General features: G+C 41.8%; 1 protein-coding gene across 2 annotated transcripts in view; it reads right to left on the reverse strand.

Moving 5' to 3' along the window:
• Window positions 1-12,030: 12,030 nt before the first annotated feature.
• Window positions 12,031-27,358, reverse strand: part of CACUL1 (CDK2 associated cullin domain 1) — a 43,911-nt gene continuing 28,583 nt past the window's right edge. The window contains exons 5-9 of one of the 2 annotated variants that reach the window (XM_081193056.1): window positions 23,946-24,048; window positions 20,826-20,915; window positions 19,598-19,670; window positions 17,494-17,537; window positions 12,031-16,661 (exon numbers count right to left, since the gene is read on the reverse strand). In XM_081193056.1, coding sequence (XP_081049182.1) covers window positions 16,621-16,661; window positions 17,494-17,537; window positions 19,598-19,670; window positions 20,826-20,915; window positions 23,946-24,048 — 351 coding nt within the window. In that variant the 3' untranslated portion in view covers window positions 12,031-16,620. Of the gene's footprint in view, window positions 16,662-17,493; window positions 17,538-19,597; window positions 19,737-20,825; window positions 20,916-23,945; window positions 24,049-27,358 lie in introns of both variants that reach the window. The other variant, XM_081193055.1, reaches the window with a different exon arrangement.

The following is a 27,358-nucleotide window of genomic DNA, read 5'->3' on the forward strand; positions in this document are numbered from 1 at the left end:
CACTCTGAGCAACAGCGGGTCTTTCCTCAGAGTGAAACGCCCAGGAGAATCCTTGCAACAAGTGGAATTTGGATATAAAATTTACAGCATGTTATGGTTTAAGAGGAAATTATATGAAAATAATATATAATTGGTATCTAACACCAAGTAAACAGGCGAAAATGTATAAATCTAAATCAAACAAATGTTGGAAATGTAAAGAGAAAGAAGGTTCTTTTTATCATATGTAGAGTAAGATTAAAGCTTGCTGGGAAATGATATATAATGAATTGAAAAGGATGTTCAAAATAACTTTTATAAAAACAAACACCCAGAAGCCTTTGGGGGTGGATTATAGGGACAGAACTACCTAAATTGTATAGAAATTTATTTTTGTATGCTACTACAGCAGCAAGAATGTTACTTGCCCCAAAATGGAAAGAAGCAGAAGTCCCAGTAAAGGAAGAATGGATACAAAAACTTATGGAATATGCAGAAATGAGGAAACTTACCAGAGGAATAAGAAGTCAAGATAACAAACTTTTTATAAAAGAATGGAAATAGTTTATTGAATATTTATAGATAAATTGAAAACAGATAAAAACATTAGCAGGATTATTGTAATAAACTGCAGTTTTATAAGAGCATATATTTACAGTAGATAATTAAATGAACAAGTTAAATGAATTTGGATATGTAGAAGATATTAAAGAATAAATTTAATGAACTACGGAAAGAGGGGGAAGGAAGTCAAATTTTGAAATGTTAAATAGATTGTAAAACCAATGAAATGTATAAATTTGAAAAGTATAAATAAAAAAACTATTTTAAAAAGAAATAATAAAAAGAGAGAAAATACTTGCAGCATAACCACTTTGTGGTGGCAAATACTATTTAAAGTTTTACAGTAGTAAACTGTGAAACGTTAAAACAGGTACTCTTCTGGGATACCTTGCCCACAATGTCTCACTCTGAAAAAGACATTGTTGTTGTTTAGTCATTTAGTCGTGTCTGACTCTTTGTGACCCCATGGACCAGAGCACGCCAGGCAATCCTGTCTTCCACTGCCTCCCGCAGTTTGGTCAGACTCATGCTGGTAGCGTCGAGAACATTGTCCAACCATCTCGTTCTCTGTCGTCTCCTTCTCCTTGTGCCCTCCATCTTTCCCAACATCAGGGTCTTTCCCAGGAAGTCTTCTCTTCTCATAAGGTGGCCAAAGCATTGGAGCCTCAGCTTCAGGATCGAGAACACTGTCCATAGGGTGACCCAAAGTACCTTTTCAAAGCGCCACAATTTCACTATAGCAGAAAAGCAGCGTCAGGGCCCTTACAGTCCCAGGCAGGTGAGCTACAGTAACAAGCCTGCCCACTCAGGAAACAGCAGCAGATCATTCCTCAGGCAGATGGAGATAAGGCATGGATCACTAACCATGGCTAATCCCATAGGAGCCAATTCCGAGGGGCTGTGAGGACTGCAGCCACCACAATAAAATATTTGAGAAGGCAGGGCCTCCACAAAGTTGACGGGCCTTCCCATTCAAATGGTGTGGGTGCACTGTGTCATGTGATCGATGATGTGGGGCGGGGCTGACCTGGGCCCCCACAATATTTTATTCAAGTTGGCATCCCTGGCTAACCCTGATCCACAGCCTGAGATGAGGAGTATATCTTGGCTAATGGATGAACCAAAATTGCCTTTCTTATGTTTGTGGTGGGTGGAGAGGCAAATTTATCTGCCCATGCCCTGCATTCTAGCAACATGTAGAGAGTTTTGTGATGCTTATAGAGAATGAAAGAGCTAAGTGATTCACTGGTTCTGTTCTATACACAATGCATCCACCACTTTTAATTTTTTAAAAGCTAATTTTAATTTAGATTTTAGCTCAAGCTGCCCTGTCAGAGAGTGTTGATAGGCTATGGAATTAGGCATAATCCTTCTCAATGCGAGCAAAACCTTTACGTCATCAGAACAGAAGATTTACTGGTGCCGCTTAGTCAGAAATCGTTTATTTCAGTTCTGCACAAGAGAAATTCCACAAGCAAATTGCAGACCCCTGGGGGAATTCCAAAAGTTATTGTTTGGGGCACCATCCATCAAGAGGTTCTCATTATGCTCTGAATTGCTCGTTCTGCCCCTAAATCCAGAAGAATGTGATATTATTGGCACCATCTAGCTATATCTCACGGCTTGCTCATAACTGACATTCCTGTAACATGTGAAGTGTTGGCATAATGAAAGCTTTCTATGTTCCATTGCAGCCTGTTGACAAAACTCAAGGAAGATAAAGAGGAAAAGGGGAGAGCAAAACAAAGCTTGTGGTGCAGAGAGAATGGGGGACGGGTGAGAGAAAGGGCCATAGCGCAGTGGTAGGTTTCCGGTTCCATCCCTGACATCTCCAGGAAGGGCTGGGTGAGATGCCGGTCTGAAATCCTAAAGCACCGCTGCTAGACAGTGTAGACAATGTTGAGCTAGATGGACCAGGTAAAGGGAAAAGGGACGCGGGTGGCGCTGTGGTCTAAACCACTGAGCCTCTTGGGCTCGCCAGTCAGAAGGTCGACGGTTCGAATCCCCGCAATGGGGTGAGCGCCCATTACTCTGTCCCAGCTCCTGCCAACCTAGCAGTTCAAAAGCACACCAGTGCAAATAGGTACCGCTGTGGCGGGAAGCTAAACAGTGTTTCAGTGAGCTCTTGTTTCTGTCACGGTCCTCCGTGTGCCAGAAGCCATTTAGTCATGCTGGCCACATGACCCAGAAAACCGTTTGTGGACAAATGCCAGCTCCCTCAGCCTGAAAATGGAGATGGGCAGCGCACCCAAGTCACCTTTGACTGGACTTAACTGTCAAGGCAGGAGTGCCAACTTGACCCTGCAACTCTGACTGTCCAGGGCCATGGGTGCCCTGCAGTGTGCATGGCCTTGGCACTGAAAGTTGTGGGTGCCTGGCCCCTTCATGGGGAATTTTGTGGGTGCTTGGGCACCCAGGGCCCCAGAGAGTTGGCACCTATGGTCCAGGGGTCCTTTACCTTTAACCTTTAGATGGACCAATGGTCTGACTTGGTCTAAATCCATTTCCTATGTTGGCCGCCATCTTTTGAGTAGTCCCTGTAACTATGCCTTTAAAGACCACCTGGATGTACTGATATTAGCAGGTGATAATGCTTAGCTCTGTACTTTATCTACTGGGTTCTGCATACCAAGCAGCTGTTAAAGACTGAAGAGCAAGCTAGGCTTTTGAACATTAAAGGAAAACTGAAAAACATAAAATACAGGGGGCAGGGTAAGAGATGGGGCTGAGGGGGGAAGCCTCTGGGTGGGGAGGGAGAAAAAAGCATGCAGATTAAGGCAACCAAGATAATCAACAGTCTGGAAACCAAGTCTTATGAGGAATGGTTGTAGGGGCTGGGTATGTTTAGTCTGGTAAAGAGGAGACTGAGAAGAGGTATGATAACCATCTTCAGATATCTAAAGGGCTGTCACATGGAAGAGGGAACAAGCTTGTTTTCTCCTGCTCCGGCAGAGAGGACCTGAAGCAATGGCTTCTAGTTACAAGAAATGAGATTCCGACTAAACATCAGGAATAACTTTCTGGCAGTGAGAGCTGTTAAACAGTTGAACGGACTCCCTCAGGAGGTGGTGGACTCTACTTCCTTGGAGGTTTTTACACAGAGGTTGGATGACCATCTGTCATGATAATTCCTGCACTGGACTAGATGACTCTTGGGGTCCCAACTCTACAATTCGATGTTTCTATATCCAGCCACAAAGATACCAAAATACAATTCATCATGACAACAAAAACCAGCATCAGGACACAACTCGGGAGCAAGCAGACAGCCACAAGTGGATCTTGAGGGTTTTCCTACAGGGGCTTGTCAGCATAAAGAGAGTAGAGTGCGCCGTACAATAAAGTGCAGTGAAAAAGGGGAAAGAGCATTGATGATGTACAAGAAAAGTGGAGAAAATCTCACATACCTCATGAGGCAGAGTATGCTATAGAGTCAAAAGGGAAGGTCAACAAAAGGGTTCAGAGAAGTAGTAGAGAGAGGAATTCGTCACCACTTCTGTCCCCCGGGAAGTAACCAGGCAGTGTCTTCACTCTCACAGCCCATGGCAGGGAATTTGCTTTTGCTTTGTGAACTGCATTCATGGGAGCCACTTGCATATTAGACAGACACCATCTCTGCTCTCTTTTCAACATTTCTCTCTTTTCAGACCCTCCCTCTTTCAAGATCTTTTGAAAGATCCCTGGAATTGTTTAAAAGACATTTTATTGTTTTTTCCACTTGTTTGCTGTCCTGGGCTCCTTCAAGAGGAAGGTCAGGGTATAAATTTAATAAGTAATAAATCCAGCAGAATAAACCTGGCAGTCACCCTTGCTGTTAACCTTCAGGTATCTCTTGAATCCTTTATTATATGCTGACAAAAAGTCTTTTATAAGTTCATTGTTGTTGGTTCGTTCGTTTTTTAAGCTGGATTCAGCCAAGCTTGGCCAGAAAAAAAGAATTCAGTGCAATAATTAAAAAGAAATCGAATCAACTGTATCTCAATTGCACCTGACACACATCTCAATCGTTTATAACCCTTGTTAGGCTTTGTTGGTACAGTTATTTCATGTAATTATCCCTTTGACTCTTTTACTGTTGTTCTGTACAATGGTTGTATAAAAGAAATTTGTACAAGGAACAGTATTTAAAAAGAAAGAATTAATCTAGGCACTACTTCATTTTCAGATGTTTGTCCGAAAGCTGTAAGTGATCCAAATGCAAAGACAACATTCTTTCCTTAAGCGATGCAAGGTTATTCAAAACGTGGCAATCGTAGAATCGGAAGGGATCTCAAAGGTCATCTAGTCCAACCCCCTGCCACACATGACTAAATCATTCTGTGGATCTATGGCACAGGCTGAGGAAATGTAAAACATCTGCAGTGACTCTGCAGAAATGTCCACTTCACACTGATGAGTTGCTGAAGGTCAGACTCCTTTGAGCAAACGGTTGCTAAAGCAACCAACATTGGCCGCTTGGATGAAACCTTTTGTGTATAATACATGTTTATGGAGCGGTAATTTCATTAGTGCTGTCAAAATAGATACTTGAGAGCACACAGCTGCTCACCAAACAGCACTGAACCTTCCGTAGGACCAAGAGTTCGGTTGATAAGCCGAAGTCTTGAACAGTAATTGACATCAGTTCCTGGAAGCAAAGATGGTAGCCTGGGGGAAGCCATTTGAGTTTCTCACAAAGCCTTTCAGTAACAGATTCTTTAAAGGCGAGAGGGGGAAGTGAAGTTGATTTGGCACTAGAAGTAAATTCAAAGATAAAATGGTTTACACTGGCTATGTGTGTACCACAAATTAGAAGGTGAATTGCAGTAGTTTGGGAAAGGTTCTTGCTAGTGCTATTTTTCTGGGGGTGCACAAGGGCACTTCCTGTAACAACTTCATGATGAGTACGAGCGCAAAAATATTTGTTATTTAACTTAATTAGAAGACTCAATTAGCAAATTAATCACATCATCGAGAATTTCATAGAAATGAAAACAAAGTATAAAGATGAGCATTGCCTTGGAACTTACGATTTATAAATAATCTCCAGTGTTCAGTCAATCTATTTGTTACCCTTCAGTCAATCTATTTGTTACCCACAAATAGCATTTGTGATAAATGCTATTTCCCAAACTCTTTTATACCACTATCAGTAGTTTTGAAGATTGCCAGTTGCTAGCAGTGACTTGCCTAGCTGCTCTTATCTAATATTCTGTATGTTTGAGATCTGATTCTTCAACCATTTCTTTTAAATTGCCAAAGGGAGTGGTTTTGCTGTCCTTGGGATATCATAACCAGTAATAGCTTCCATTGTATTCAATATCTCTCGCACAAGTCTTGAGCACAAGTCCAAAATAAATGTTACAGGCTTGCAGTTGACATCTCCAGTGATTATCATCCTGAAGATTGTGCTTTCTGCAAATGGACAAACATCAGATACTAAGTTGCAAGTTATATAAATTCTATTTTAATGTCACTGGAATCAGATTTATACAACCACACCCATTCTTCTGCAATAATTGGTTTACCAAATCTTATCTCCATATACCTTCAAAACTATATGTGTGATCCTGACTTCAGCAGTTGAAGCCATTTAGGTTTATCACATTGACAGCAATCAAAACAGCATGTTACTTACATCCCTTGAGAATTGATAAGTGCGTCAGGTAAAGAAGTCAATGCAGTGGGATTGCAATGCCTAGCAAACTGTACGTTTTGTTATTTTCCAATCAACACTTGTCAAAGGCAAGAAACCTTCTAGAGGGAACAAGGAACCAGAGGAGTCAATCACACTTGATACAGCAATGTGCCTGCTTATATAACCAAACCCATGCATTTTACCTGAAATTTGTTGACAGACAATGCCATTTATCAGGTGAAGGAAAAGCTCAAGAGGCATTGTTCTGAAGCTTAGTAACTTGGGTGATGCATCACAGATTGGCTTTCTTTTCAAAAATGAATCTGTGGTTCAAGAGAAGCTACACAAACATCTTCAATCCAATGCCATTCTAATTCCACTTTTTAAAATGCCACTGCTTATGTAGCCTGTAAAGAGGAGAGGAGATATAGCCATCTTCTACACAGACAAACTCCGGCCCTCCAGATGTTTGGTACTAATAATAATAATAATAAATTTTATTTATATCCCGCCCTCCCCAGCCGAAGCCGGGCTCAGGGCGGCTAACAACAATAAAACAGTACAAAAGTACAACATAAACAACATTCTAAAATCATTCATTATAAAAATTAATTAATTCAAGCCACTGGCAACCATTGGGCCAGAGCTCTGCGAAGATTGCCGAGGGAGGGAGTCAGGCTGTGCCCTGGCCAAAGGCCTGGTGGAACAGCTCTGTCTTGCAGGCCCTGCGGAAAGATGTCAAGTCCCGCAAGGCCCTGGTCTCTTGTGACAGAGCGTTCCACCAGATCGGAGCCACAGACGAAAAAGCCCTGGCTCTAGTTGAGGCCAGCCTAACCTCTCTGAGGCCTGGGACCTTCAAGATGTTTTTATTTGAAGACCGTAGGTTTCTCTGTGGGGCATACCAGGAGAGGCGGTCCCGTAGGTACGAGGGTCCTAGGCCATATAGGGCCTACAATTCCCATCATCCCTAACCACTGGTCCTGTTAGCTAGGGATGATGGGAACAGTTGTCCCAAACATCTGGAGGGCTGGAGTTTGCCTATGCCTGATCTAAAGGGCTGTCACATGGAGGACAGAGCAAGCTTGTTTTCTCTTGCTCTGGAGGCTGGGACCCAAACCAATGGATTCAAGATAAAAGGAGATTCTAACTAAACACCAGTAAGAGTTGTTCAAAAGTGGGGCCAACTCTCTCAGAAGGTGGTGGACTCAGCTAATATAAACAAATTTGCAAAGCCATTTCCCCTAAAATAATGCATTTATGTGTGTGTGGGTGGTTTGAACTACTACAGTAGTACCTTGGTTCTCAAACTTAATCTTTTTCGGAAGTCCGTTCCAAAACCAAAGCATTCCAAAACCAAGGTGTGCTTTCCCATAAAAAGTAATGCAAAATGGATTCATTCCAGACTTTTAAAAACAACCCCTAAAACAGCAATTTAACATTAATTATATTAACATGAATTTTACTATCTAATGAGACCATTCATCATAAAATGAAAGCAATAAACAATGTACTGCAGTCACACAATCAATCAATCAGTAGCTGAACTGGGTTCCACACAGTCACAAAAACAAAACAAAAAAGCAGCAAAAACAAAAATGCAAAATAAATAGCAAAAACAGACAGACCTCAGCGTAACACTCAAAACCGAAGTGTAGCACTCAAATCGGAAGCGTAACACTAAAAATGGAGTACGTTCAGCTTCCGAAAAAAGTTCACAAACCGGAACACTTCTGGGGGTGGGTTCCAAGTTGTTTGAGTACCAAGGCATTTGAGAACCAAGGTACCACTGTATATGCATTTTTAAGTGCATGTACCTGTCAAACAGACACCTGTCAATGACTGGACTACTAACTGGGCCTTTCCAACTAATCTCAATACGTGGACTGGATGGTACTGGGAGAGGCACCTTTTATATATTACATTAGAAGAGACCCCATGTGTTTCTTAATGCCATCATAGATTAATCTTAGAGAAATGAGGCTCTGGCTTCTGTTGAGAGCCAGTGTGGTGTAGTGGTTAAGAGCGGTAGTCTCGTAATCTGGGGAACCGGGTTCGCGTCTCTGCTCCTCCACCTGCAGCTGCTGGGTGACCTTGGGCCAGTCACACTTCTTTGAAGTCTCTCAGCCCCACTCACCTCACAGACTGTTTGTTGTGGGGGAGGAAGGGAAAGGAGAATGTTAGCCGCTTTGAGACTCCTTAAAGGGAGTGAAAGGCGGGATATCAAATCCAAACTCTTCTTCTTCTTCTGTCACAGTTACCCTTGCCCCGCATATCCAAGATGTGGGAAGTTCCAGGCCACAGAACTTACCTGGAATTAGCCTTCTTCAGAGATTCAGACTAAACATCAGGAAGAACTTTCTGTCAGTAAGAGCTTTTTCAACAGTGGAACCGATTCTTGTGAGAGGTGGTGGACTCTCCTTCTTTGGTGGTTTTTTAACACAGGTTGAATGGCCATCTGTCACGTATGATCTAGTTGAGATGCCTGCATTGCAGGGGGTTAGATTAGAGATGACCCTCAGGACCCCTTCCTACAGTTCTATGATTCTAAGTCACACTAAGAATGATGCTAAGAATGGACAGGGAAACTCCCCCCAATACACACACACACACACACCAAATGGACAAGTCAAACCCTATGGGAACAGAGCATGCTCACTGGACACAGAATGCTGATAGACGGTTGAGAGGGAGATGCAGAAAAGTGGGTGAGAAAATGAAATTGAGCAACTGGGAAAGGATGATCAGGAAAGTGAGGCAAGTAGAGAGAGATGAAAACGTTCTCACTGCTGCCTGGTCCACAAGAGAAAAGGCCATTTTTAGATGCTCCCTGAGATGCCTAGAAAAATGAGAGAAATTCAGGATTTTCATTTAGCTGCCATTGCCCATTCTCACACTGAAAATGGAAGGGGAGGGAAACCTCACCAGCACCCAAATATGCTCAGTGAGCAAGAAATACTGAGGGTTGGAGAGAGAACAGTTTTAGATTTGATATCCCGCTTTATCACTACCCGAAGGAGGTTCAAAGCGGCTCCTTTCCCTTCCTCCCCCACAACAAACACTCTGTGAGGTGAGTGAGGCTGAGAGACTTCAGAGAAGTGTGACTAGCCCAACGTCACCCAGCAGCTGCATGTGGAGGAGCGGGGAAGCGAACCCGGTTCACCAGATTACGAGTCCACCGCTCTTAACCACTACACCACACTGGAGATGACAGGGAGAAACTGAGAACAAAGGGTAACAGAATGAGGTAACTAGCATTCTGAACTGAAGCTGCAGGCACTACTTTCCCCTTCCAATAGCTCATTGGCTGGCTCAAATGGGTTGGAAACAAAATGGGGCTAACTGTAAGAATACAGGTTTCTGCATATCTGGGGGACCCTGAGCCATGCAGATGTATATGGCTTCTAAAAGAAACCTACTCCGTTAGGACTATGTGCATCATGGCTGGGCAGATAGCTCACTTAGGCAGGTGCAGCAACTCAGTGGTGGTGGTAGCCCAGGTCCTGGTGCAGGGGATAATACTGGCTGCTCTGAAAGGAACAGAAGATGCTGCTATTTTGGATGACAGAGTAGGAGCATGGATTGATAACAACCCTGTGTCTGGTGGAATGCATGAAAGCGGTACCTAGAGCTTGCAAGGTGGTCCTTGTTTGACAGCCAAAGGAGGGAGGGAAGGATGGCATGTGGTGAGCGGATGCAAGAGATCCCAATGGACACAGAGAGTGGGGATGGGGGGCAGTCTGAGTTGGTGGGCAGAAAGAAATGGAAGAGGGAAAGTCCTAAGGCTATGTCTGTGTACACACAAAGGGCAGGGATGTAGTTTGGAGAGCTTCCTGCAGAAGAGCAGTGAACAAGCGTATCTGAAGGTGTTGGCTGTGGCTTTTATAAGTCTACTATTGAGCTATAGAAGTAGCCCTCGAGCAGATTCATTTCTCTCCTTGCCAACTGAGGATTTTCAGTTTATCATTTGCTGGGTTGGAAGCAACAGTGATTGACAGTATCCGGCAATTGTTTCTGACCTATGTGTCCCTCATGCCTACAAGGGAAGTCTGGTATATATGCTAAAGCTCTAAAGTTGGGTTCAGAGTCTGAAAACATTTACTAACAACCTGATCCTGTGGCCTATCTACTAGGAAACAGGCCCCACCTACTCAGGAACAAGGCACATTATAATGATTTGTACAACAAATTTTACCTACGCTGATACCCGTCCATCATCCCCCACCACTGCTTTCTCTTCAGCAGCTAATGCACCAATGCCAGTCAACCTGGCAATGAGGATAAACTTTGTGGCTCCCACCCAATATCCAAGAGCTAAGGTAACTCAATATGCATGAGACCCCGCTGCCACATTTTGCCAAAGGGCCCACCTGTTCACATCCTGTCTGACCACTGCCCTCCACCTCACTCACATTTGTGGATAGGGCCTAATGGAGCCACTGATTCTGTTGAAAGGAGAAAGGAGTAAAGAAAACTTGGTAGGAACAGTCAACCTCACCCTCCAACCCAGGATATAAAGAAGTGTATGTAAGTATGCCTGTTTATGAGGGGGGAAATTGGGGTCGTTATTAGATGTGAACGTTGTGTATGTACCATGCAAACTCCATCTGCTCTCTTAAGTTTTAAGGGCAAGCAGGAGGTGCAATCACATAATTTACATCACTAGAGCAAATTAGTAGGTTCCCTTCTTACAATAGTGGTTGTCTAAGCCAACCCACCACGTTCACAATTAATAAATCCTGGTAAAATGCCACAGCAACTATAGCAATCACTGCACAGTGGTACCTCTAGGCTAGGGAACCTCATACATGGGACTAACCCCAAGGGGACACATTATATTTTTTGCTGCTTGCTGATAAGAAATCTCCCACCACTATATGACAGATCCCTCAAGAGCATTAGCCTTCAGCTCTTAGGGGTCAGGACTCACTACTGGGTCACAGCACGATCCAAGGTGGTTTGCAACAGCAGCACTACCACAATACAAATATATGATAAACGATTAAGAAATGGGCCACCAAATCTATCTTTGAGTTAAAGGTGGGTCTCAGATTCGGAAATAGGAGGCTATTGATCTAGAGAATACAGTTCCAAGGTTACCTCATTCCATCAGCAACAGAAAGCAATCACTAACATTATATGGAGGAGAGGGGGAAGCCATCCTAATCGGCCTAGATAGATGAATTTTTTTTATTTAAAAAATTGTTTCAGAATAAGGGGTTTCTAGCCACACAATCACCCTACCCTAGCAACAAAAAACTGGCTGACAGCTTTAGAAATTAGAAAGGTTCATCCAGAGGGTGGAAATACATGAGCAAACAAGCCACTGAGCAGTGAAGTGGCTAAATCACAACACTTTTTGTGATGTCTTAAATATGAACTGCTGTTCCATTACCAGCAAATGTAAACTGGCATAATTATGTCTGGCAGACAAAATAGGGATTCAGGAAATGAAGATCAAAAGATCACTATATATGCAAAGCACTTTTCATAGCTCTCCTGCAGCCTAAAAAAAGCAGCCAGGTATAAGACTGATGCTGAAAATTTGTTCATGTCAGTGAATGGCGTGTGAAGAGTTCGAACAGCCTGCAACTCCTATGTGCACTCTGCACAGTAATATATTCAACAGTATAATATTAGGAACCTTTGCACAATAGATCTGAGATGGAATTCTCAGAGAAAATAATATCATTACTTCTCTGGCTGATTACTGCAGAAGCATCCTTCAAAAGGCAGGCAGAGTTTTCCTTGGGACACTTCTGCACTCACTGTGTAATGCCAGCACTGTTACTGGCCATCAAAGTCTCTCTCAGCTGGGCAAACCAGTATGGATAAGTGGATGCAAGTTAAAAATGGAAACTTCAAAACCAAAATGTTTGTCTAAAAATATTTTAATAGAGCAAATTTCCCAAGAAACAAATCTGATATATAAGATGACACCTGATGCATAAAATTTTGCTATTTAGGTCTCATTTGAGGGGGGAAACAAAACACACACACACACATACACATGTGTGGCAAGTTGTCTGATTCACAGAAGCACCATAGCGAAGACCATGCTGCTTTGGTTAAGTCATGGCTTTAGAGACCTGACACACTGATTGACCAAGAAAGATGTCTACAGATTAACCATTGTTTCATATGTTTTGTTGTGTTCTTTCATGCTCAGCTCACAAAGATAAAACCCTTTGAAGATAAGGAAACAAATGATTTCAGCATTAGATGCCAAAACATACAGAAATCTTAATACTAATTTACAACATAACACAACTTTTTTTTTATTTTTACAAAAAGTTTTCAGTATCCTAGTCAGGCAAGATGCTACATAGGGCTAAAACATTTTTTCCCCAAAGAATGTGTAGAATATTGACATTAGAGGAAGGCTTTGTCCTAACTTTTAGAGAAGGACTGGTTTCAAAAAGGTAATGTCCTAAGACTCAACATTCAATGACACAAATAAAATTATATAACCTGAAACAAAAGTTGCACTCTACAGGTTATTTACAAATCACAAATTAGATACGAGTTTAAAAAAAAAGCAGCCCAACATACATAATAAACCTGCACTCTTGGAAATCAAAAGGGTGTTTTATATTAACATTCTCATCCACTTGCTTCTGGTAGCTCTAGTTCTGCCAACAACAAAATATCAAATGAGAATCCCATTCTAATCCGTAGTAACATAGACTATGTGGAATATATTCAGTCTCAGACAGTACCAACACTCCAAATGAAGGGAATTCCATGGCAATGGTATAAGTCACCATGAATACTTTCTGCTTATGTTTCCTTATTGTAGGGGTATATCTCATTGGTCAAAGCAAAATGGCAGAAAGGTGGAAGATTAACTACATGGCCTTTCTAGTTAAACAAGAACCACAAATCCCAGGCATGATCGTCAACCTCCCACCCTTTCAGTGGTACCAAATATTTCACTTGTGCTTCAGATGGCTATCCTTCAGATTACTTTACCTCTGACCACTCTAAACGAAGATAAAGTGGACCAAACGGCAGAGGACCATTGGTAGGAAGTATATGATGGGTTATACTAAGCAATGTAGTGCTTTACCAGGGCGATCTGTAGTGCAGTAGCGACATTAACTGGGGAGGGCAGAACAATATGGGTTGCACCCAACTAAGCTGCCCCATGAGCACAAGGACTTCCACCTGTGCAATGGAACTTCCCGTCTCTCTCCTCGGTGCCCCTCAAATCTCTTCTGGAGGGTTGGAGGGGAAAGCCAGAACAGATTTGAAGGGGAGAAGGAAAAGGAAGGAAGTCCCACTGTGGAAAACCTTGCACTAATGAGATGACTTCAATGGATACAACTCTTAGGTTTCCATCTTTTAGAGAAGACCCAGTGCCACGGAATGGCTGTAAGCATGGTGTTCCATATGCTTGGCTCCAGTCCTCATTCACTAACCAGAGCAGGGATGAGGAACCTATAGCCCTCCGGATGCTGTTCAGACTACATGTCGGCATGTTCCCCACTCCTGCTCCAGAAGTTGCAGCTCTGCCATCTCCTGCCACACAACTAAAGCCTGAATGGGAGGGTTCTGAGGAGAATGCTACAACAATAGGAATCACCTGGATGTAGTGAAGTACCCATCCTTAAAAATAAATAAATCATAAAAATTATTTTCACAACTGCGGAAGCAAGTAGCTTTTATATCAGGGATGTTGGGTTTTGTTTTCTTCAATCTGTTTTTGTTTGGTTACTAAAACTACTAAGTTGTGCATACATTCTGCACGCTCCATTTTCCATATCCAAAGGTATACTCAGTCAACTGGTGTGAGTGGCATTTGTACAGATACATTCTGCATTAAATACAGTATTGGATATATATGACCTCCCTACAAAAGATACCCCCCAGATCTTTTCAACATCAGAAGGCCTTATGTGAACTCTGTCCTTGAGGGCAACTGAGGTCTGGTGGGTGGGGTGCCAATCTGGAGCAGATGCCAACTGGGCTAATGTAATTCTAGTGGCATGACTATGTACTTGCTCATCACATTCAATGACTGGGAGCTCAGCGTGCAAACTTATGGACACTGAGTGGGATGTCACAATATACTGCTCATGGTATCAATTTGCTGGGGATGAAACCACAAAAAATGTTACACTGGTAAAGGTCCTAGGTAGTCCATTGTTTCTAATGGAAAACATTCCACAGCAGAATCTGCTCTAACAAAATTATACCCGCCTCTCACTTAGTACTTTTAATCTAATTAATTGTTTCAAAGAAAAATACTGAACAAACCAAGAACATGCAAGGGATTAATTTTTAAAACATTTCAAAAATTAACAATCTGTAATTTCCTAGTGTCTTTCATTTGAATATCAAAAGAAAGGAGGACAGCCTATGTAAAAGTAGAAAGGAATTTTCTTGCCATATCTACTGTCATGGTTTCTTTGAAGTGATGCATAATTTTTGACCATTAACTAAGAGCCCAGTTTTCCCATCAGGTCTAAAAGATTTTTTGATATTGCAAGGGTTTTGTTGTTCTTTTTAAAACAAACCAACACTTTATCCAAGTACCATTTTGCTATTTAAGATTATGCTCTCACACCATAATGGACAAACATATCTCTCAAGAGTCCTACCCAATGAGATTTCAAAACTGTGCAGGGCACTCTGTGCACCAGATAAGCCCAGTGTGACCAGTGCACAAAAGTGGGGAAGGCATGTAATAAGATTATTTTTTTACTAATAAAGAGAGCTGCCATTTATTACTTCTGGAAATGCAAAATGCTTCCTCTCCATGGCCTTTCACGGGCACAACACTTATATTAAAGGTTCATTCATAATGAACTTCCCCTGAGCACTAACTTCTCAGAACAACTGCATCCAGTTTGGCTTTACTGTCTCAGTGGCAATCGATATCTGCACTTACCTTTTATTGCAGAGAACGACCTACTCTTTCTATTAAAAAAACCTCCTCATTGTGTGATATCCAACTAAATCCTACCCAGAAGGGACCTGATGAAATCAATGGACTTTAGTCATGACTAACAAGTCTGCTCTATGGATCTACTCTGAGTATGACCTAGCTGGTTACCACCCATAAGACACAGGGGATCCCTTAGTTCTCTATGCATGCATGGTGCTTCTTCATAGAGAACACGGGGTGGGTGGGCAGGACAGCACCTTGTGACTTGCCTCTGATCTGGGACCAGAAGTAGAATACAGGGATCCAAATTCATCCCATATGAGGTACAGATTGCTGCATATATATTCATACCCACAATGCAGTGCAATCTATTGCAGGACGTTCAAGCTTTAACAAGAGGAAAAAATCCTTTACGTGCAAATCAAGTACACAATTCACTTACCTTCTGAAAAGGGTACAAACTTTTCATGGGTGTATAAAATTGACCTAGAGTACCTTGCTACCTAGAGGTAAGCTACAAGCAAAGTTTCAGCTACGTTCTTTAAATCTATTATAGCAGTCCAATAACAAGGTAATCAAACAAACAGATTACTTAAAACCATAAAGAAAAATCTATCTGTACTGTCACAGCCCAACACGGTAGATGTGAGCCAATAACCTGACCCACAATGTCTTGTCAAATCCTTCTATCTGTATGTACCAGCGTTTCAACTCTGAATTGAAATCGCATGTGGGAACCGCTTTCTATCTGGTGTTTAAGCTTTTGCAATCATTACTGAAGCCAACAACAAAATACAATAAATGCTGAGACTTGCATTAATACTTCTCATGTGGAAGGAAACAGGGGACATAATTGCAATTTTCGTTCACTCTTGTTTTCCTAAGTGATAGGTTGCAAGAAAATCTTGCAAATTTGCAGCATGTTTAATCAAATCACAGCTTAAGAGAGACAAAGCTGCAAAGCACACAAGCTGAAAGCAAGGAGACTGAGGGCACAGAAGGACCTATTAATGGATATCTGAATAAATGGGGGGGAATAGGGGGAAGGGGGCTGAATAGGTGAACCATATAGATCTGGAATGTCAAGAGCCAATAACATAAGACTGACTCTAGGATGCAAACTTTTTGTGGAACAAAAGAAATACTGCCAAGCGATCAATTTTTATTCTTTCTAAGCAAAACATTCCAGACAAAACCTATTGGGCACAAGCTCAGCAATGTCCACACATTTAGAAAGTGCAAAGTTTCTTTCAGAGGAAGCTGCTTTTTTTTTGGCTACCATGTTTTAGTATGCACTGGTCTTTTTAAAACAGAAACAAGAAGGTCTGCTCCTCACAGGATTGCCCAAGAAGAACTTGTCAAGACTGGTCACATTGTTCCAAGTTAGCCCCCAAATAGCAGCAAACAGATATTTTATTACATGGCAAGAAACATGTCCAAACTCCTCTTGTAGGTATAGCTTGCATCAAAGAACCTGAGTATCAGTAGAGCCCAACTGGGCCTCTGGATACCCTCCCTTCCAATGTCACTCCAGTGTCCGCTCATATTGAGAATAAAATACTTGTTGCAGTCACTATCTGCATCCTCTTGAGCTTGCACACGAAGCGGAACCATCTAAAACGTTTAAAAAAAAGTTTAAAGAGAAAAATGATTCAAGGTAGCTTTGCTGGTGCCCTCCCACCTGATCCATTATCTCAAAAGACAAGCATCCCACCCATTATTCTATGTGTACAAATACCCTAAGAAACTTAAAGGGCATCTTTCCATATGCCAGAAAAGTACATAGATGGCTGTTAAGCCCTAAAGACCACCATATTATACAACACACTATAGTAGTTTCATCAGTTTGGAGCACCAAGGACTGCAGAACGACACTGTTTGGCAGAACAGACCTGCAAGATAAGGCCTAGGTATTTCTGATCCTGCCAATTCAAGTAGTATCCATTCACTGATATCATGCTGAAGGTAAAGTCAACCTACACCTACACACACACACACTTCAGTGATCCAATACTAAATTTACAACTTCTTGAATCTTGTTTTGCTCATCTCTACAAACTTTATTATGGGCTCAGGCTACCAATATTTTAGAGATGTAGAGCAGGCATAGGCAAACTCGGCCCTCCAGATGTTTTGAGACTACAATTCCCATCATCCCTGACCACTGGTCCTGTTAGTGAGGGATGATGGAAGTTGTAGTCCGAAAAAAAAACTGGAGGGCCGAGTTTGCCTATGCCTGATGTAGAGGGAAGTGGAACTACAGAGAGCCAGTTTTTCTTACTCCTCAAGGTTACATTCCAAACCTTCTGCACCCTGGCACCTTCTCTTTGACCCATGTTGCAAGTTGCCATACACAGGAACTTAACTTGTTGGTGAGAAGGAGTTGTTTGCTTCACTGCTTCTGTTGTTAATCAAATAATTTATAATGGTAATCTAAATTACTTACTGTAGGTTAATTCTTCTCCAGCTCTTTTACGTGACTGGTCACCTCTAAAAAAGAAGGTAGCAAGGGAAGGAATTATAGAAAGTTAGCATGAAGCCTGACATCAATATAGAGTTCAAAAACAATACAAGTAAAATATAATATTTATCTATGCCAGAAGAGCAACAATAACAGAAGGAACAGAATGTACCAGAATCAATTTATTCTGCCTGACAAGTATTATCCCTAATATTTAGGGCCAAGTTTTGAATTACCTGTGTGTCAGGGTTTTATTTCAGTATGGTCTTATTCCACACCAGCAGTTATTTGAAACGAGCAGCTGCAAAGCATAAGCAAATGATGTGCTTACTTCCCATGCTGGCAGCATAACGCTCTGTGGCTAGTAACACTGGCATGTGAAGCAGAGACAAAATCTACCTATCCAACACAATGGCCACCTTTCTAAATGTTACAGGGACGGATCCAACCATGCAGAAGTAGCTATCCTACCCAAAAACATAACATGCGATTGACACCTATGGCAACTTTCTTTTGGAGGTGAACAGAAACTTCAATGAGGGGCTGTTTTCATTAGGATGCCATAACCTTTCCCATCCATGCTGCTAACAGCCCAGAATGGGCTATCTAAAAAAAATAATTATAATAACCAAGCATGTTAGCAAACATACATATATTTAATGAGCCATCTAATTTTGCCTAAAAGATCTGAGACACAAGGAGCAACCCTGCCATTAGTCACAGGAAAGCAGCTTTATTTAAGCAGCTTATTTAGAAACTGGGAAAGGGCAACAATTACTAACATGGGGAGTTTCATTTGGCATTTGTGCCTCAGCCATCAGACTAGTTAGTGTCTTGATGAAATTTCTCAAATTTACTATTTCTCCAAAGGGGTTTGAACTGAGCATCTTGAAAACCACACTGATAAGCTACTGAAAGAAATGCTACCAAGCCAACATTGTTCCATTTAGTGAACAAAATGGAAGAGTTAACATTCCTCCAACATATGTATGACTCATAGCTAAAACTATTTTGTATTGTAAGTGACCTCTAGCACTACAGCTAACTTATCCTCCTGGAACATTGCTAGTGCTAAATATCAGCCCCAAGGCTAAATTTACCCAGAGTCACTGGGGAACAGCAGTTTAAAATTCAAAATGAAAATGAAACAAAGCACTTGATCAGATTTCCAGGCTAAAGTGATTAGGTGTAACTGCGCAAGAAACCTACAGCCATTCTGCAAGGGTTCAAGTACAGTGGTACCTCGGGTTACATACGCTTCAGGTTACAGACTCCGCTAACACAGAAATAATACCTCGGGTTAAGAACTTTGCTTCAGGATGAGAACAGAAATCGCTCGGCGGCACGGTGGCAGCAGGAGGCCCCATTAGCTAAAGTGGTGTTTCAGGTTAAGAACGGACCTCCGGAACGAATTAAGTACGTAACCAGAGGTACTACTGTACAACCTTTTAAGGAGGGTGTTGAGAGAACTCCTGCTTTTCCTGGCAAAAGCTGAAAGTGTGCACACACATACATAAGAAGGACATATAACAACAAACAAAGCAGAACAGTAATAATTCCCATCCACTCCGCCGTCACAACATTCAAAACTCTGGTAGCTGGTTTATCAAGGCTATCATATGGCTTTAAGCAGACAGCTTTGGGTGCTTTTGTAGCAGTTGTTCAAAAGGCAATGTCTTTGTTTTGTCCTTGTTCGCAGTCCTTGAAAACTGTCCCCATCCCTGATAGCTCCTCAGTGAACACATTCTCCACGGTCAACACCAAGGATGAGAACAAAGAAACACGTGCTCCTTCCCCAAAACATTTACAGCAAACAGACAGTACAGGGGCAGGTAATCAGTTGTTATTATTTCACTTTAAACTCAACTCTCAGGGCAGTTCATAAAATGTTTGCTTTACACACAAGCTGTTCTGACTTTTCTGGGCAAGTACAAGGACTGCTGGCAGCAATTATTCTGACTGTGGCTGCACTTTATTTCAGCTCATAGTAATAGCCATGACTGACCCCACTCCCAAACCCCAACAACATCAATTCGAGAGACTTGCTGAAAAAAACTAGGTACTAATTTTTAAATGCCAGGGTTATTACCTGGAAAATCCTTCCTGAATAAGTTCTTGTTGGAGTTTCTGGTCTTGAGCAGCATATTCCTCAAGCTCAGATTCTACAGCAGGAGGGAGGATGTTTGGAATAAATTTAGAAAATAAAGCTGGTGCCATCTGAACCCATTCTGTGTAGAAATGGAAAGCAATAGTGAATGAAACAAAATCACTCGCACACACACACACATTAATTCATATGGCAGGCCTGTAACATCCTAGCACTGAGCTTTCACACAACATAGAAAGGATAGCTCAGTTGGTTAGAGCGTGGTGCTCATAATGGCAAGATTGCAGGTTCAATCCCGGTATGAGACAGCTGCATTTTCTTGCACTGCAGTGGGCTGGACAAGATGATCCTCAGGGCCCCTTCCAAGTCTACAACTCTATGATTCTATGAAAGGGTTAAATATTATCTTGCTGCATGCTAAATGCATGTACAAGGCACCAGACTGCTTAGCTATGGAAGAGAAAGATGTCTGTCAGGGAGCAGCCTGGAGGAGTAGGTGTTCCTAGTGTTTCAACAGCAATCATAATCACAAATGTACCACAAATGCATCCAATTCCCCATGTGCCACACAGTTTAACTACACACCTTGACATTAATGGCTCTGATCTAGGACTTCACCTGCAAGTCCACAATCTGGCCAAAATAGATTATAAGAAAGGACTGTAACACAGAGAGAGAGGGGGGGGGGGAGGCGCCTTCTTGTTGATCTGGTTATTGAGACTTGCCTAAAATATACCGCTCTTGAAGGCTTCAAAGCCAAGCCCTTTCATTTTCTGCCATGCGTACATAAGCCAGGCCATGATGTCAACAGGGCAGAAGTCACAGAATCATGGAATTGTTGGAAGGGACCCTGAGGATCATCTATCCCAACCCCTTGCTATGCAGAAGAATGCAGCTGTCCTATCCAGGGACCAAACCTTCAACCATGGCATTATCAGCACCATGGAGACAAAGGAACTTGCTGCTTGATTTTCCAGGGACATCAGTCCTGTAAATTATAGACTATTCAAAAGAAAAATGATTTAGCTCATTTCCTATGTTTGTATTCCTTCTGTGAAGCGCAAGATACACTACGTATCAATATTCTTTATATCTACTATCCATCAAAATGTGATCACCAATTCTCCCTCATTGTGTTATTGTTTTCTAAACGATGTGCAAAATTAATAGAGTATTTAAAATAATAATAAAAATAACAATAATAATTTACCTGGCCTAAGCATATACAATCCTTTGACAATGTTTGCCATAGTGGAAGGGTCTATCCAAAAAGGCGTGGTCTGAGCTTCTAGGAGTAAAGCTGAAATGATAAAATAAACTCACTTAACATTAATTGTATGCCAATTAAGCAGGTAATGGTGGCATCCAAATAACCTTTTCAGAAGACAAAACTGAATGAACCATATTATCAATTGTTACTAGTTCAGAAATGAGGAATATTCTAATATTTTCCAACAACCTTTTCTGAAGATAGAGACAACTGCCTTTACCATCTTTATTAACAACAGTATGAAAATACTGGATCGTTCCAATATCTATTGATACCCCCACATGACACAGTAAGAACTTTAAAGCCTGTTAAAACTTCCCAAGATGAAAACATTTTAAGCCTCTTAAAAATAAAATCAAGTAAGATACCAGTTGGTATTAAAAACAGAGGAAAATCTCTGTATGCAATGCTAAGTTAACAGAAGAGTTTGAAGGTAACCATGGGTGGGTTACGGGTACCCCCTGGTGTCCATGGACCACCAACTGGGAACCTCTGCATGATGAACTGCATGGAAAATGTACTCACCCATTAATATAACTGGGTGGCCAAGATCTCTTTTATTATGAGAAAATGGGTGAGGAGTTGGCTAATAATAATAATAATTTATTATTTATACCCTGCCATCTGGCTGGGTTTCCCCAGCCACTCTGGGCAGCTTCCAACAAAATATTAAAATACACTAGTCTGTTAAACATTAAAAGCTTCCCTAAAAAGGGCTGCCTTCAGATGTCTTCTAAAAGTCTGGTAGTTGTTTTTCTCTTTGACATCTGGTGGGAGGGCGTTCCACAGGGCAGGTGCCACTACGAAGAAGGCCCTCTGCTGGGTTCCCTGTAACTTGGTTTCCCGTAGTGAGGGAACCGCCAGAAGGCCCTTGGCACTGGACCTCAATGTCCGGGCAGAACAATGGGGGTGGAGATGCTCCTTCAGGCCCATGCACTTTCTCCAAACCAGACATACATTTATAAACTGCTATTGTGTTTCGATTGTCTTTTCTCCATACTAGAAAACCTAGCACGTCAACCTTTTGATTGTTCCAAAAAATCCCTTATATTTACTGAGGTGACTCAGCCTTTTAATGTCTATTGATTACGCCCAATAGTAGCACAGGAAATTACTTCTTGACTTTTAACAATGCCTTTACATCTAAATGCCTTGACCTTTACACCTAAATAAAAAACTGCTGCCATATGTCAGACGCATGAGTCAGTCTCACTAAAATTATAACGTTAATGATTTAGAAAAAGTATCGGTTGCAAGTACAGTGGTACCTCAGGTTACAGACGCTTCAGGTTACAGACTCCGCTAACCCAGAAATAGTACCCTGGGTTAAGAACTTTGCTTCAGGATGAGAACAGAAATTGCGCAGTGGCGGCGCAGCAGCAGCGGGAGGCCCCATTAGCTAAAGTGGTGCCTCAGGTTGAGAACAGTTTCAGGTTAAGAACAGATCTCCAGAACGAATTAAGTTCTTAACCCGAGGTACTACAGTAAATGGAACTGACGCTGAAGCACTAAACAGCAAAAAGGTAGAATACTACAAAATGGCATTGCTGGGTGTTCATTAGCTGTGGACTGGGATGTAAGAAGTGAAGAACAGACATTTCCTTTTATTGACTATGATCAGTTGTTTACCTTGATTTGATATAAGGGAATTTTAAATAAGTGCTATTAAACTACTAGCAGAAAGCATTTAGATGCAATACTTATGGGACTTTAGGGTGTATCTAATAATTCTTACTTACACCTCGGTTGGGCCGATACAATGACAGTAACAAGTTTACCTTAATCAAAGCTGATACAGTCAAACCTCGGTTGTTGAATGTAATCCGTTAAGGAAGCCCGTTCTGCTTCCGAAACATTCAGCAACCAAGGCACAGCTTCCAACTGGTTGCAAGAGCTTCCTGCACTTAAGCGGAAGCCAGGTCAGACGTTTGGCTTCCAAAAAACATTCAAAAACTGGAGCATTTACTTCTGGGATTTTGGGATTTGGGAGCCGAAACATTCCAAAACAGAGCCGCTTGGGAACCGCGGTTTGACTGTATAGGTTCACAAAAAGCAGGTGGTGCAGCTCTCCTAAAGACAGGCATGGAAAATTGCATGGTTCATGCTTCCACACATACAAAAAAAAATGAAATATGTAACTCATTATATGCAGAAAACTGGTGACAGTTTATGAAAGTGTTCTTATTTTCTTACTGGGTTGGTTCGAATCCACAGATAGTTGCTGTTTTGCCAGTGTCAACATTGACATCTGAAGAGGACTGTTTCCATTTATAGCAAAAGATTTGTAAAAAAAGTAACAAAAAGCTGGATGTTGTAGTAAGAACAAATCAACAGTGAACTCTGTGGCTGCAGACTTCCTGGCTTACAATGGTTTTTTGTGAATGACCAGCATGCTACTGTATGCTTCCCAATGTTCCCACTAAACTCCTTTCCAGGCATGAGCAGGACAAACAAACTCGGAAGCCCAGATCTAAACTGTGGATCTCCTTAACTACCTCGATGAATAACCTTCACTTCCCATGGCTTAAGGTTAGCTAGAGATCAAGGCTTGCTAGGGAGAAACAAATCACAACCCCCTGTTCAGATGGAACAGGAAGTCTAGGCTTTCTGGTTAGTATATCCTGCTCATATCAGGGATGGAGTGCAGTGGAAGTGACTTGGCATGCTGCTTGTTCACAATAAAACCACAAAAAGCGAGAAAATCTGTGCATGGAGCCAGTTTTTCCCAGTGATGCATTATGACTGTATTTTAGTACAACTTAATACTGTCAAAGACATCTGCTTCAAACCTCTTCAGCAGCTAGCTGTATTTATTGAAATAATCAATCATATTGCATTTTCTAATATAGGCCAGGAATAAATGACATCCATCATCTGGTCTTCAAAGCCTATTTTGAAATAAGCTATTAAAGGTTCCTTGATATAATATTTGGTCTTAGAATTTTTACCTGTTCAATTTCCCCATTAATATTGAAACTTCAGCATTTTGTAACTCCACAATACAAAAGAAGCCAATTAACTTAATATTTTAGAAAACGTAAGCCCAAGAACTTTACTTACGCATTAGGCTGTAAATGTGCTTTTCTGCAACATGTTCCGTAAACAGTTTTATAAGGTCATTTTTTAAGTCTCGATTAAGCTTGGTTTCTATGTAAAACTTATTCTGAAAAACAAAACAAAAGAAACCATGTTAACTGTTTTGGATTTACAGCAACACAAAAAAAAGGCCTGTGAAAATCTTCAGAAAAGCATCATTCATCATCACTCCTTAGAACCTTTGTTGTTGTTGCTTTTGAGCACTGTATTTCTTCAGGGATAAACTGTTGGGGACCACATGGTGGTGGTAGACATGGGCTGTACTAGAGACACAAGTGGCCCAACTTCTATTATTATCCATTGTTGTTATTACAAGGTATTTATAGGCAGCTTTCCTGCATGATACCCATTTCAAGGGGAGAGAGGAAATCAACAATACAGAAGTTAAAAACCACTAGATCACCCCAAGATTTAGGAATACTTTTCTCTTTCTCTCTCTGCCACTCCCCTTTCCCTTGTTTGCCACATGCATGAAATTAGGCCAAGGGCTGCTTGAAATGAAAATGAGGACTGCATGTTGCTCATACCTAATATTAAGTAAACATAGCTTTCTTTGAAAGTGATTCTAACAACTTTTGCTACCCCATTACAGTACATAGAAAGTGTTCACAGAGTGATAAAACAGTTCAATGTAAAACCACAGTAGAGATATCTTGCTTATCAGTACTGCAGGTATCACATATTTCTACAGGAGCCATTTCCTGCTTGTATCACTGCTGTTCTTCAGGATCACACATCAGTTGCCATTATGGTCCTCCAGATAGCAAGCATATAAAATGAATATTAATGATACCTGTCAAACACCAGCTCTGCCCAGCTGTCCCCACTATTACTTATTTAGTTAATTGCATTTCTATACCACCTTCTCCCCCAATGCACATAGCTCTCCTCCTCATTTGATCCTCACAACAACCCTGTTAAGTAGGTAAGACTGAGAGACAGTGACTGGTCTAAGGTCACCCAGTGTGATTCATGGCTGAGTGGGAATTCAAATCCTGGTCTCCCAGGTCATAGCCCAACATTAACCATTATGCCACACTATATTCTACCACTATCAAATGCAACCTAGCAGATGTCAGGAGACAAAATGTGCTGGGGCTTCTAAGGTGATGATGATTTTTTAACATAGAGCAAAGAGAAAAACACATCATGTTTTGAGTCCTCCATCCAAATGGCTCCTTAAACCAAGTTACATTTACCAAAATGGAATGTCTACTTGTCATTTTGGAGCAAATCAGCTCGAAAGTCTTATTTTTCAAATGATGGACTGCCTGTGATTGATTATCTGTTAAGCATCTGGCTAGTTCAGATGACAACCTTCAGCTGGGTTAAAAACTCTGAGGACTTAAAGAAGAAACATCACTTGATCCAGGGACAGTCCACATATATATTGACCTATTCCGACCTCTTTTTCTTAATGGTGACTGCTCCTGCTCAGGCTGCACAGAAAAAGCATTTCAGTTCCTGAAATTCATTCCAAGTGTACAGATGAAATATATTTGATAGAATTCTACAGGATGTGGTATTAGGGTGTGAAAACAGTCCAGATCCAATGATCCTCAGGCTTGAGTGCCATTGGGAGATGAGAATACAGAAATTATTATATGAATTTAAGCGAGTGAAGTCTATTGGATTCAGCAGAAGCACACGGTTGATTCAGAGACAGAGCAAAACGAGAACCAAGACATTGAATCTGACTAAAGCAACAGTTAACACACTGCCCACTTCATACTCCATTTAGAATCACTACAGACCTGAACATACCACCCAGAGATTACAGCCAAATACAGGACACCTCCAAGCACTTCATTTTTTCTTGAGAGAGACACATGCTTCAAAACAACTTCAAAACGTTCCTCACAAAAGGTCAATTGTGAACTACTAGCACATGTTCTGATAACACTAAAACCCTTCAGTACCATTCAGAATTTTTATCATTTAGTCAAAAGTCATTTAAAAAAATCAAATCAAGAAATATTACAACACAAAAGAAAGGCTACATAATGACCAGCTCAGGTAGTTTTAAAGGACAACACAATAATCTTTACAACATTCATTTTAGTTGTCGCCATGGCAAATAATATAACCCTCCTAATGTGTGTATCATTATTCAACACTATGAAGGATAGCTAATGGGATGCTCTCTAAAAGCAATGGTACCAAGGATACCAGCTAATCAGTTTTCTGGTGACAGTTTGGAGATGTGCCTAGATCCAGTCATGGGAGTTACAAATGGCCTCCATGGACCAAGAGTTTTCTAACAGCTTAGCTTGGTTTGTCAGCTGAGATTTCTGGAAAGAAACATAAAAAGCACCAGAAAAAATTTTAAGTCACTGTATTTTTCGCCCTATAGGACGCACCGGCCCATAGGACGCACCTAGATTTTTTGGGGGGAAATAAAGGGGGGGGGAATAATCCCTGGGGCGGGGGAAGCCTGAGTTTCCCCCGACCACAGCCCCCAGAACGGGACCCAGAGCCATGCCGAAGCTGTGTGCAGCTTCGGCATCGCTCTGGGAGCTTGCGGGGCTGGGGGAGGGGGAAGCCCTCCGCCAGCCTCCAAACCAGGTCGGGAGACAGCGGGATGGCGCGCTGCGCCTCCCCACTGTCCCCCGAGTTTGCGGGGCTGGCGACGGGGAGGAGCAGGCTTCTCCCCCCCCCCCCGCGCCAGCCTTCTGCGCCTCCCCACTGTCCCCCGAGTTTGCGGGGCTGGCAACGGGGAGGAGCAGGCTTCTCCCCCCCGCCAGCCTTCTAACAAAGTCGGGGGACAGCGGGATGGCGGCATTCCGCCTCCCCGCTGTCCCCCGAGCTTGTGGGGCTGGCGGTGGGGCTCTCCTGAAGCCTGGAGAGTGAGAGGGGTCGGTGCGCACCGACCCCTCTCCCTCTCCAGGCTTCAGCGAAAGCCTGCATTCGCCCCATAGGACGCACACATATTTCCCCTTCATTTTTGGAGGGGGGAAAGTGCGTCCTATAGGGTGAAAAATACGGTACATATCTTTAAAGGCTCTTAATGAAACACAAGTTTGCATTGGTCCAGTGTTCTTTTAGGACTACAGATAACATGATCTGAAGTCAAAGGGTTCTAAACATTCTCTGTGGTACAGTCATTTAAATCAAACAAATACTAAGCAATAAAAGTATGGCACATATTTGTAAATCTTATCTGTGATCTGCCAATACACTTCTTTTTAAAATCTGAGATCTAGTAACAGTTGACTCTACGTGGGTAAGAGAGTTTTGACAAAACCCAAATCATAACTGTGCATAAACAAATCCTATTTTTGAGATGGTGTGTTGACAGAGGGTTGTTTTTAATTACAAGCTTATTTTGGTACATTAAAAACACAGCTAGAGCCAAAATTCAATGAATGAATGAAGTG

The sequence above is a fragment of the Podarcis bocagei genome, assembly GCF_964188305.1.
Source record: "Podarcis bocagei genome assembly, chromosome: 4".
NCBI lineage: Eukaryota > Metazoa > Chordata > Lepidosauria > Squamata > Lacertidae > Podarcis > Podarcis bocagei.